This window comes from Gopherus flavomarginatus, chromosome 10 (assembly GCF_025201925.1).
Source record: "Gopherus flavomarginatus isolate rGopFla2 chromosome 10, rGopFla2.mat.asm, whole genome shotgun sequence".
NCBI lineage: Eukaryota > Metazoa > Chordata > Testudines > Testudinidae > Gopherus > Gopherus flavomarginatus.
This window is the reverse complement of record NC_066626.1, coordinates 49,863,735-49,876,857: the sequence shown is the minus strand read 5'-3', so window position 1 is coordinate 49,876,857 and position 13,123 is coordinate 49,863,735. Positions and strand designations below refer to the sequence as shown.

Below are 13,123 nucleotides of genomic sequence, written 5' to 3'. Positions count from 1 at the left end.
ATCTTAACATACTGATCACCCAGTAACCAATCAATTGTGTACGTACATTCACCACATCTCAGCAGTGCAATGACAGACTGACAGGATATACAATGCATTCACATAGTGTCATATAAATGCCATTTACGATGTTAGCGAACACACAGGTATTTAGACATTTAAGTATGTAATCTTGAAAAATTGTCTAAATTGTCTAAACAATTTAGATAATGTAATTAGATCAAAGGGTTGAATTATAGTCTCTCCCTTGATATGTCTCAGATTTTGTACTCAATTTGAATACACTGACTACCAGTGGATCATTCAAAAGAAACACAAAATTTAAGCTCTTTTGTTATTTACACCATCATCATCATATCATTTACATGCTGTTTGCAATACAAATCTCTTTAAAATATTAATGAGCTATGGGAAAAGATCTTCACACACACATAAGTAAGCCCAACCCTTTTGATTTAATACATACTACTCTGAAATAGCTAAAAGTTGGAACTGTATTCTGCTTCGGAAATTCCTTGTCAGTGCTCAGCTGATTTTTCCTTTGTAAAATAAGACTTAATATAAAATAAAATGCAGAATAGTAAATTGAATGTTAAAAGAAAATGTTGAATAGCTGATTATATTTAAGGCTACCAGAATGTCATGGTGGTCATGGATTCTGTGACTTTCTGTGACCTCCGTGATATTGGGGCCCTGCAGAAGCCCAGCTGCCACGGCAGTGGGGGACCCCCTAGAGCTCTCAGTTGCAGCAGTGGGAGGCCCCCTCAGCTCCTAGCCCCATGGTCAGGAGTGCCTTCTAGGCATGAGGCAGGAGTGGGGGGCCACAGCTCCCTGCTGCTGCATTCAGTGGGGAAGGGTGATGGACCTTCCTCCCTCCCCATTTTGTCAGGGATGTTTTTAGTAAAAGTCAGGGACAAGTCATGGCTTCTGTGAATTTTGGTTATTGCCTGTGACCTGTCCAGGAGTTTTACTAAAAATATCCATGACAAAATCGTAACCTTAATCATGTTCCATTTGAAGCCACTGGGAATTTTCCCATTCCCATTAGCAAGTATATGACTGAACCAAACATGGCAAGAAAACCAAAGTAATCTTCCATTTAAAACAAAAACACGATGAACTATGTCCCTACGGAGTAAGTGATATAATATGCAAGCAATTACGGACAGTCTCTAACCATATATTCCAGGTTACAATGGTGGAGATGTCAGTTCAGTTTATATTTTTTTACTTTCACTACCACTGAAAGAAAATGATGGTATTCTAGAGGAAGGAACTATTATTAGTCTGTGGCTTTAAGTCCTCACCCTGTGGCAAGGAGAGGATGTGGACGTGCACTGTTCTGGCAACACTACATGAGGCAGGCACAATGCTTCTGGGAATGCTGCAGAGGAAAGCCCACTACACCATGTTACACAGTGCAGCATGAGCTCGGCTTAGCTGGCAGGGTAATGGTTTCTTTTTCCCTCCCCACAGGAGAATCGAACACCACCTGTGTCTTCATTAGACTCTGCTGGTCTCCCTGTCCTAAGAGCAGTACCATGAATTTGCCTAGCTGTGAATGGGGGCTGGGATGGGGCAGGGCAGGGGATTAGGGAAGACTCCTTGTACCTCCTCTGCCATGCATCCCAGAATGGCTAAAAGAAGAAGAATATAGACTGAAATTTTAAATGTATGTCTATGATTTTTTACTCTGAGGGAAAAGCAGTAATGAAAAATGAGAGAATGATAGTCACTTCCAGACTTTACAGAGAATACTGAGGCAAGGACTCGGGTCCAGGGTGACCTGGTGAGATACTATATGTGTTTAACACAGCAAAAATTGTGGTAATCTCTTGTCTAACAAGGATATGGAAGTGTTTCCAGAGTATCTGACTGCCACTGCAGCCTCCGTTCTCAGATAAACACCAGTACAACTTGAAGAACATTTGGAAGCTCATCCATTGAGGTGAAGTTTTAAAAAAGTAGTTGCTCTACTACCATATTTTGACTATTGAGAAAGTCCTGGGTGACAGTAAAAACTCTGCTGAAGTCATCTTAAATTACCAGAAACACAGGATTGGCTGTACTAGATTAGACCAGACCTGTAACAAGTACTTGCTGCTTTAAAGACAGACAAAAAATGCATTTAGCCAAATGTGCAACGTTCTGCCATACAAGGGAAATTTCTTTCCTGATCCCCTTGGGTTCTCCAAAATGCTGTTTAATTACCTTTATTATTTTAGCTTGTTTAATAACAATAATGTCCTAAAATAATACAGTTATTCATTAAATGCAACCACAGTACACATCTCTTAATAATGAAGCAGAAATAAAAGAGATGGATTACAGTACCATTGTCTTTACAGAGATTTCTGGCTTCATCAATATTGTCCAATTCCTCTAATGTGCCTTGAAGAAAAATATAGCAGCTACTTCTAAATGGAATCCAAGCAGAGGAAGGGCACTCTACACAGAGAAGAACAAACATCATTATTCTAAACACTAAATAGTAGTATGGTTGTTGTTACGAAGAAATTGTTTCAAATGGTGATTTAGATGAAAAGAAAAATAATAGAGTTTATCTTTCTGGATTGTATGCATCTCTGATGGAGCATGAAAACAATAAATATCTGGAGTAAAAATAAATACAATATTCTTAAGAATCTAATTTAACAGGTCAGATGAAGAACAAATACAGGACATGAGGATGTGTGACATAGCAGAGAAATCAGAGGCACAAAAGACTCATTAGATCACTTACCCATCCTCTAGCTAGTATTCTGCTTTTTAGTTTATTCTCCAGTAATTTGGCCAATATAATTGTTAAGGTCTCCAGTAGAAGGAAGGCCTTTCACCATTCCCTTGGGATATTCTGGACATATCTCACAGATATCACTGCGAAGGGCTATCTTTTTGTTCTGTTTGTACAACACCACCACAATAGGGTCCTGGTCCACAATTAGGGCTCCCAGGTGTTACAATAATACAAATAGACACTAAGAGTTAGTTAGGAGATTTCCCTTATATTCAGTTTAATTTGTCCTTTGCTTTTTTCTACGTATTTATAAAGAGCCCATCACCATGATATTTATTTATCCCATTACTCTCAACTAGATAACCTTGGACCACTCTAAACGATTCATCTTGCTCACTTGTGTTTACACCCTTTGAATACTAGGTGGTAGCAAAATATTTGCCCTTTTACTCATCTGAACGAGTTATATGTATTAATTTACTCTTTCATCACAAGTCAATTCCTTCATCATTTTAGCTATTTTTATTGCTTTTTCTGGAATTTCCTCCACTTTATCATCATCTTTCAGGTACTGAGGTACCTAAAACTCAGAGTAATCTGGAAGTGATTTCATCAGTACCAAACAGAGAACAACTCTCACTTCCCAGCTAAGTGATCCCTCTGTCTATGCAGCACAAAGTTGTAGTGACTCTGTTTTTTGTCAACACTTTTGTTTTTGGACTATATGCTCTTTTACTACCCACTCTTGCCCTTTACCTCTCTTATAGCATTTCAGTTTACCAGTTATTTTCCATAAGAGCGCAGGAAAAGAGAAATAAATTCAGTAAGAAAATATGTAGTTGGGGACACACTATATAACTGCTACTTGATGGCTCAATGAGCAGGAAGGAGAAAAGAAAAGACAGACATGACAACTAACCAAAACAATATATTTTCATTCTGAAAGTAGTTTCTTCCTCTAGTCTGTGCCTCCTCTCACTAATGTTCCCAAACCCATCTAACTTAATCATGTCCCTTTAGTAATTACAAAAAGATGTGTGATTCTGAAGAATCAAAGCCAGCATTCCTGTTTATTACCTTCTATGAACCTATTTTGGTCTGTCTACCTAGCAACACAGACCACCAGGAACTATTAACTGAGCACTCTGCTCTCTGCATTGAATAGGGAATTAAATTCAAGGATGCATCCTCATATTCAAAGTCCTCTATTAGATTGGCCTTAGCTACCAGAGAGATCACTTATCCCTCCATGATAATGACCTCCAATGGCAGGGACACTCCAATGAAACTGTTGACCAAAACAGTGAGGCTTGTGAAAGCAGAAGGCAGAGTTTCACAGGAGCTGGACCTAGAACATGGAGCTTATTCCCGCATGTGGCAAATTGGCTGAAAATACAGTAAAGAACAAAATTATCAGACACACAGATCAAGAAAATATGTTGAGGAAGAGTCAGCATAACTTTTGTAAAGAGAAGTGATCCCTCACCAATCTATTAGAATTCTTTATGGGATTTCACAGACATGTGGACAAGGGTGATCCAGAGGATATAGTGTACTTGGACTTTCAAAAAGTCTTTGACAAAGTCCCTCACCAAAGGCTCTTAAGCAAACTAAGCAGTCATGGGGTAGGAGACCAGGTCCCTGCTTGATCTGTAACTGGTTAAAAGATAGGAAATGAAGTAAACGGTCAGTTTTCACAGTTGATAAATGGATAGATAGCAGGGTCCCCAAAAGATTTGCATTGGGACCAGTGCTGTTCAACATACTCATAAATTATCTCGGAAGGGGAGTGAACATTGAGGTGGTAAAGTTTGCAGACAATACAAAATTACTCAAGATATTTAAGTCCAAAGATGACTGAGAAGAGTTACAAAGGGATCTCACAAAACTGGGTTACTAGGGGACATTTTGGTAGATTAAATTCAATACTGATAAGTGCAAAATAATGCATATTGGAAAAAAATCATTGCAACATCCGTTCAATATGCAGTGGCAGTCAAAAAAGCCAACAGTGTTAGGAATCATTAAGAAAGGAATAGATAATAAAACAGGAAATAGAGTGCAACTATATATCCATGATATGCCCACACTTAGAATGCTGTGTGCACACTGCAGGTCACAGAACTTCACCTACCCAGTCCTGTAATAGATCCCTAACCTCTCTGGCTGAGTTACTGAAGTACTCAAAGCATGATTTAAAGACTTCAAGTTACAGAGAATCCACCATTTATAATACTTTAAATCTGCAAGTGACCCATGTCCCATGCTGCACAGGAAGATGAAATATAAAAATATATCCTCTAAATATAAAAAGGGGCTATTGTCTTAGCACACTGCATCATCCGGTCCTACAAATGCAGATCCAAAAGAGTTCGTTCAATTTAATAAAAATCACTAGTGATGAAACGTCATGGCTTGTGTAATGAAACTCACTCTGTAATACAGTGACACCCTGTTAAACAGAGAGAACAGATTACTATATTCCTGTATAATCTCTAAACAAAAGCTCACTGTTGTAATGGTTATTATTTTGTCTCTGATATTTACATGCCAAGGATATGTAAGCTTGTTAACACTTCCTAAATAAACTGTTAAAAAAATACAAATGCAGATCTCTTACTGTTTATTTGGTCATTACATTTTATTTATCCTGAGGTTCCACGCTACTCTAATACAACACAAAAGCTACAAGACACTGATAGCACATACCATTTAAACGACCAAAAACTAATACATTCATACATTTGAAGGAATTAACTCCACACCTTCCAGCACTGAAACATGCTGTGTAAGCAAGATCAGATACTGCACTTTTACTTGATAAATGCAAAATATTTAAATTATATTGGAAACACCTAATTTTCTGCAATAATAATTATAGACTGATGACTGAAAACCCTAGTAGAAACAGTACTTTTCTAAATAGTTTCCAATTAAAAACATCAAAATCCAGTGGCTTTTAAGTAGAGTAGAGAATGTAAGACAGCATCAGAAGAATGTAGTCAAGATTTTCTGGAGTGACGAGTGATTTTGAGAACCTCATTTTTGGGTGCCTAATTTAAGACATGTTTAAGAGGCCCAATTTTAAATAGACTCTGGAACCATCCCTAAAGGTAAAATTGATCTCTCTTCAATGTAGTTCAACTTCAGTAAATTACACTGCCCACACCTACTACCTCTCACACAAACAAAAATATAAACTAAAAGCAAGTTATTTCTCCTGTAGGCTGGAAAGGGATATTACACATTATTTATATTTTTTAAAATACTTCGGAGGTGCTCATATACTAATTAAGGGCCTTATAAACATATTAAACTAAGTAGTCTTCATCCTCAGAAGGACTGAATAATGCCATAAAACAATGCCAAAAAAGGAAGAAATTATTTGAACTTTGACCTGAGTGTTCAGACAGAGCCATGATACATGATAGGAGTGACTCCTATCAAGGGGTGAGGACAAACCTTTTTAGAAGTGGTTATTTCAGATCTGATGTTTCCTTCTAGACCTTACAGTGCTCTTGCAACACCACTCTATACTATAGGTGGCTGGGTGAAAAATTTTTTTTGAGAGAGCATGTGTGTAGGAGTGGGGGTGGGGATGAGACTACCCTGCATCACCCCACAAAGGCAGCTCCTGTCCCATGGGGCTAAGACTGGCTCTCCATTCTAGCCCATTGGTTCTTGCTGGGCTGCTACATGCAGATATGGAGACATCCGCTCCAGTGTCACTTGATGCACATACATGCAGGTGGGGCCCTCCCACAGCAACATCCCCCCCATTCCCTTACTGGGTACAGGGCCTCAGGATTTCTCTCTTCCCCAGGACTCCCTCCCCCCACCTCCTCAAGATTCTTCTTTCCCCCAGGACTGCGCTCCCCACTATCCCCACAAGATCCTTCCTTCCCTCAGAGCTCTCACCCTGTCCCAGTGAACCTCATCCCAACCCCCAGCGCAGGGATTCTACTCTCCAATCTCTGCAAGCCATATCTTCGTCTCTCAGGAATCCCCCAGGATCTCCACTCAGAGAGGTCTCCCTGGACACCATAGCACCTCCTCCCCCATACTCTGCATCAGACGTGGCTCCTGAGCCTCCCTGCCTGTTGGAGCCTCCAACAACTGACACTTCACAAACTTCAACCTTTCCGGGAAGTGCCACTCAGGAACCAGAAGCCAGCATCCCTTGCTGGGACCAAAATCTAGCTCCATCTGCCAGGAATCCAGTGTGCAAGCACGGCCCTCGCCCCACAATGTCCTGCCCACTTTTTGGCCTTGGCACCACCAGATGCGGGGCTTCACTTGTTGAGCTGGGCATACATGCAGGCAGTGGGGTGGCTCACAAAATGACCAGGAAGAGAGAAATTTTGGGGCTGAACCTTCTCTAGCTACCCATTTTGCTATATACCTCCCACTTACATACTGCCTCTAACCATTTCCATGTCATCAACTTCATTTGCTTCAAATGAACCAAGGAACAGCTGGGTCACATTCCACCTGGGTTGAACAGGCACATACAACACTTTATGGGGGAAGGAGGGGGAATCTTTGTTTCATTCTTTTCATTCACTGTTATCTTTTTAAATCTTTCATTTAACTTTGAAGCAAAAGGTTTCTAAAAATGCTATAATTTAAAAAAATAGCATTACTTCATTGTTTGTGTAGCAGGAACCTCATAACTCAGCACATTTGCAACTTGAAGTCATTTTAGATATATTTCCTTCTGCATTTTTTAAATAGAAGGTTTAAACATTTTTCTTTTATCCACTCTTTAGTTTAATGGCCTCTCAATATATATCTGAGCAGAGAGCGAGTGAGCAAGCCACACACACAGTGTGAGAGTTTTGAAAGTGCCTAAACATCTTAGGAGCTCAAGTCTAATTGATTTTCACTCAGGTACTTTTGAAAAATCACACCCATCACAAGTTAGCTTTTAACTATAATTGCAGAAAAGGTTCTTGACTGCCAATGAAGGGAAACATGGGGCCTAAACTAGCAGTATTAAGCACATCACTTTGGCTGCATAATGCAAAATTAAACTGGCAAACTTGCTGAGCCACAGGAGAGCAAGTGGGGAACCCTTAGCCAATTGAATGAAAAAAAGTTAAAAAGCCACTCAAACGTCAAAGATGTATTGCAGGGGAAGTGCTGGTGAAAGACTCAGTAATTGGGTATGTCTGCACTGCAATCAGAGGTATGATTGATGCACAGATGTAGACATTTGATCTAGCTGGCACAAGTACCAATAGCAATGAAGCTGCTTCAGTGCAAGCTATACAAGCCTGCCCGAGACTGGGCTATTTACTTGTGTGGCTAGCCTGTGCTGCCGCAGCTTCACTGCTATTGGTATTCCCATTAGCTAGCTCAGGCGTCGGCAACCTTTCAGGAGTGATGTGCCAAGTCTTCATTTATTTACTCTAATTTAAGGTTTCGCGTGCCAGTCAGACATTTTAACATTTTTAGACAGTCTCTTTCTATAAGTCTATGATATATAACGAAACTATTGTTGTATGTAAAGTAAATAAGGTTTTTAAAATGTTTAAGAAACTTTATTTAAAATTCAATTAAAATGCAGAGCCCCCCAGACCAGTGGCCAGGACCTGGGCAGTGTGAGTGCCACTGAAAATCAGCTCGCGTGCCGCCTTCGGCACGTGTGCCATAGGTTGCCTACCCCTAAAATAGATTAAAGCTAGTTTGAGTACATCTTCCTGTCCTGCAATCACACTTCCAAATGCAGAGTAGACATACCCAGACACCCTTTGGAATGAGGAGGTTTTCAGAAGGAAAGAGATAGCAAAGGACAGAAACAGGAAGACATGGTCAACTTGTTTTCTCTAATCTCTTACAACCATTTCTCATTGTAAAAACAATTTAAGTATTGACAACTCATTGTTGTCTTCTGTTTGAGATTGTTTGTCCTGCACTATTTTTTTTTTTTTGCATACTATTAAATTATGCTGGTGTATTACCATTATGGGACCATAAGACTGTTGCCTCTCACAGGAAACTCACAAAATTAGATAAAAGAACAGGAGTACTCGTGGCACCTTAGAGACTAACAAATTTATTTGAGCATAAGCTTTCGTGGACTACAGTCCACTTCATTAGATGTATGTAGTGGAAAATACAGTAGGAAGATTACACACACACACACACACACACACACACACACACAGAACATGAAACAATGGGTGTTAACATACACATTCTAACGAGAGTGATCAGTTAAGGTGAGCTATTATCAGTAGGAGAGAAAAAGAACCGTTTGTAGTGGTAATGAAAATGGCCCATTTCCAGCAATTGCCATCCAGAGCCTCAGAAACAACTCTGACATCATAATCAAAAAGGCTGACAAAGGAGGTGCTGTTGTCATCATGAATAGGTTGGAATATAACCAAGAGGCTGCTAGGCAGCTCTCCAACACCACATTCTACAAGCCATTACCCTCTGATCCCACTGACAGTTACCAAAAGAAACTACACCATCTACTCAAGAAACTCCCTGAAAAAGCACAAGAGCAAATCCGCACAGCCACACCCCTAGAATACTCCTGCTCGGAGTTCTATCTGCTACCCAAGATCCATAAATCTGGAAATCCTGGATGCCCCATCATCTCAGGCATTGGCACCCCGACAGCAGGATTGTGTGGCTATGTAGACTTCCTCCTCAGGCCAGGGCTGGCTTTATGACCCGTGGGGCCTGACTGGAACACTTGGCAGTTGTCTGGGGCTTCGGTAGCACTTCTGCGGCGGGGGGTCCGCTCCAGGTTTTCTGTGGCACCAAAGTACTCCCTGCTGCCAAAATGCCACCAAAGACCCCTGGAGTGGACCCCCTGCCGCCGAAATGCCGCCAAAGACACCCGGAGCAGGGCCCTCTTAGGCATGGGGCCCTCTTCGGCGTGGGACCCGATTCCGGGGAATCGGGTGAATTAGCTTAAAGCCGGCCCTGCCTCAGGTCCTATGCTACCAGCACTCCTAGCTATCTTCGAGACACTACTGACTTCCTGAGGAAACTACAATTCATTAGTGATCTTCCTGAAAACACCATCCTAGCCACTATGGATGTAGAAGCCCTCTACACCAACATTCCACACAAAGATGGACTACAAGCCATCAGGAACAGTATCCCCGATAGTGTCACGGCAAATCTGGTAGCTGAACTTTGTCCTCAACCATAACTATTTCACATTTGGGGACAATGAGTACCTTCAAATCAGCAGCACTGCTATGGGTACTTGCATGGCCCCCCAGTATGCCAACATTTTTATGGCTGACTTAGAACAATGCTTCCTCAGCTGTCGTCCCCTAACACCCCATCTCTACTTGCACTAAATTGATGACATCTTCATCATCTGGACCCATGGAAAAGAAGCCCTTGAGGAATTCCATCATGATTTCAACAATTTCCACCCCACCATCAACCTCAGCCTGGACCAGTCCACACAAGAGATCCACTTCCTGGACACTACAGTACTAATAAATAATGGCCACATAAACACCACTCTATACTGGAAACCTACTGACTGCTATACTTACCTACATGCCTCCAACTTTCATCCAGACCACATCACTCGATCCATTGTTTACAGCCAAGCTCAACGATACAATCGCATTTTCTCCAACCCCTCAGATAAACACCTACAAGATCTCTATCAAGTGTTCTTACAACTACAGTACCCACCTGCTGAAGCGAAGAAACAGACTGACAGAGCCAGAAGAGTACCCACAAGTCACCTACTACAGGACAGGCCCAACAAAGAAAGTAACAGAACGCCACTAGCCATCACCTTCAGCCCCCAACTAAAACCTCTCCAGTGCATCATCAAGCATCTACAACCTAGCCTGAGGGACGATCCATCACTCTCACAGATCTTGCGAGACAGGCCAGTCCTTGCTTACAGACAACCCCCAAACTTGAAGCAAATACTCACCAGCAACCACACAACAAAAAACACTAACCCAGGAACCTATCCTTGCAACAAAGACCATTGCCAACTCTGTTCACATATCTATTCAGGGGATACCATCATAGGACCTAATCACATCAGCCACACTATCAGAGGCTCGTTCACCTGCACATATACCAATGTGATATATGCCATCATGTGTCAGCAATGCCTCTCTGCCATGTACATTGGCCAAAACAGACAGTCTCTATGTAAAAGAATAAATGGACACAAATCAGACCTCAAGAATTATAACATTCAAAAACCAGTTGGAGAACACTTCAATCTCCCTGGCCACTCGATTACAGATCTAAAAGTTGCAATATTACAACAAAAAAACTTCAAAACCAGACTCCAACGAGAGACTGCTGAATTGGAATTAATTTGCAAATTGGACACCATCAAATAAGGCCTGAATAAAAACTGGGAGTGGATGGGCCATTACACAAAGTAAAACTATTTCCCCATGCTTATTTCCCCACATCTCCTTGTCAATTGCTGGAAATGGGCCATTTTCATTACCACTACAAACAGTTCTTTTTCTATCCTGCTGATAATAGCTTACCTTAACTGATCACTCTCATTAGAGTGTGTAGGGTAACATCCACTGTTTCACGTTCTTTGTGTGTATATATCTTCCTACTGTATTTTCCACTACACGCATCCAATGAAGTGGGCTGTAGCCCACGAAAACTTATGCTCAAATAAATTTGTTAGTCTCTAAAGAGCCACAAGTACTCCTGTTCTTTTTGCGGATACAGATTAACACGGCTGCTACTCTGAAACAAAATTAGATGTGTACATCAAGAATCTCTCTCAGCAAGCAAAGCTTTAACATTAAATATATAACAAAACAAAAGAGGACAGGGGCAAAATGAAAAGCAGAAAATGATGAAGTTTGGCCTCAGAATCTCAGATACATGTGTGCAACACCCACTGACTTCAATAGGAGCTGTGTGTATTCATCTGAAAGTAGAATTTGTCTCAAAACAGAAAAGGAACAGAATCAGAGCATCAGGAGGCATCATAGGAGAATAGGGAGAACACAGTTAATAGTCACAAAAGTTTTACAGAGCAGCATAATAAAATGGTTTTAGAAGTTTTGATAAATTTAAATATTCCACTCTAAAGTGCTACAAATGATTTACAAGTGGGTTACCAGTTGTGCCACAGAGACAGATTTTGCAGAACTAAATACTGGTTTACTCTGAAGTTTTTAGTGCCAGTGTGTATGCAGACTTGTTGAAATGCTTCAATTATTATTCTCACTTCCTCTCCTCTCCCTTCTACCAAAGTCAGAGCTGATATTGGAAAAGGACTTTTCCACATGATAAGATCTGATTGTGTTTGAACACAATTCTGAAGAACCACGTTACTGATACAATGTTGGCCAGCACACACCGAGCCGTACTGTGGTGTCTGCTAAAGAAATTAGACCCTGTTGCGACCAGCATGCCATCACAAGGCCATGTTTACACTTGCAAGATTACAGCGACTCTGCTGTACCAATACAGCTGTGCCGCTGTAAGATCGCTTATATAGTCGCTCTGTGCCAATAGGAGAGTCATCATGGACAGTTCTCTGAAGATGTCCACACAGTGCGCAGAGGCAGTCAAAAAAGCAAACAGGATGTTAGGAATCATTAAAAAGAGGACAGAGAATAAGACTGATAATATATTATTGCCCTTATATAAATTCATGGTACGCCCACATCTCGAATACTGTGTACAGATGTGGTCTCCTCAGCTCAAAAAAGATATACTGGCACTAGAAAAGGTTCAGAAAAGGGCAATTAAAATGATTATGGGTTTGGAGAGGGTCCCATATAAGGAAAGATTAAAGAGGTTAGGACTCTTCAGCTTGGAAAAGAGGAGACTAAGGGGGGGATATGATAGAGGTATATAAAATTATGAGAGATGTGGAGAAAGTGGATAAGGAAAAGTTATTTACTTGTTCCCATAATACAAGAACTAGGGGTCACCAAATGAAATTACTAGGAAGCAGGTTTAAAACAAATAAAAGGAAGTTCTTCTTCACACAGCGCACAGTCAACTTGTGGAACTCCTTACCTGAGGAGGTTGTGAAGGCTAGGACTATAACAGCGTTTAAAAGAGAACTGGGTAAATTCATGGTGGTGAAGTCCATAAATGGCTATTAGCCAGGATGGGTAAGGAATGGTGCTCCTAGCCTCTGTTTGTCAGAGGATGGAGATGGATGGCAGGAGAGAGATCACTTGATCATTGCCTGTTAGGTTCACTCCCTTTGGGGTACCTGGCATTGGCCACTGTCGGTAGACAGATACTGGGCCAGATGGACCTTTTGTCTGACCCGGTATGGCCGTTCTTATGTTCCTGTCGACATAATAAAACCACCTCCACAAGTGGCAGTATGTAGGTGGGCAGGAGAAACTCTCCTGCTGACACAGCGCTATCCATACTGGCACTTCT

At 41.1% G+C, this 13,123-nt stretch overlaps 1 protein-coding gene across 2 annotated transcripts in view; it reads right to left on the bottom strand.

The window, feature by feature from the left end:
- Nucleotides 1-13,123, bottom strand: part of CD302 (CD302 molecule) — a 38,801-nt gene that overhangs the window by 19,204 nt on the left and 6,474 nt on the right. The window contains exon 2 of one of the 2 annotated variants that reach the window (XM_050969357.1): nt 2,335-2,448. The exons of the other annotated variant lie outside the window; for it this stretch is intronic. Within the exon in view, the coding sequence (XP_050825314.1) occupies nt 2,335-2,448 (114 nt within the window). The remainder of the gene's footprint in view (nt 1-2,334; nt 2,449-13,123) is intronic. 2 annotated transcript variants of the gene reach the window in all.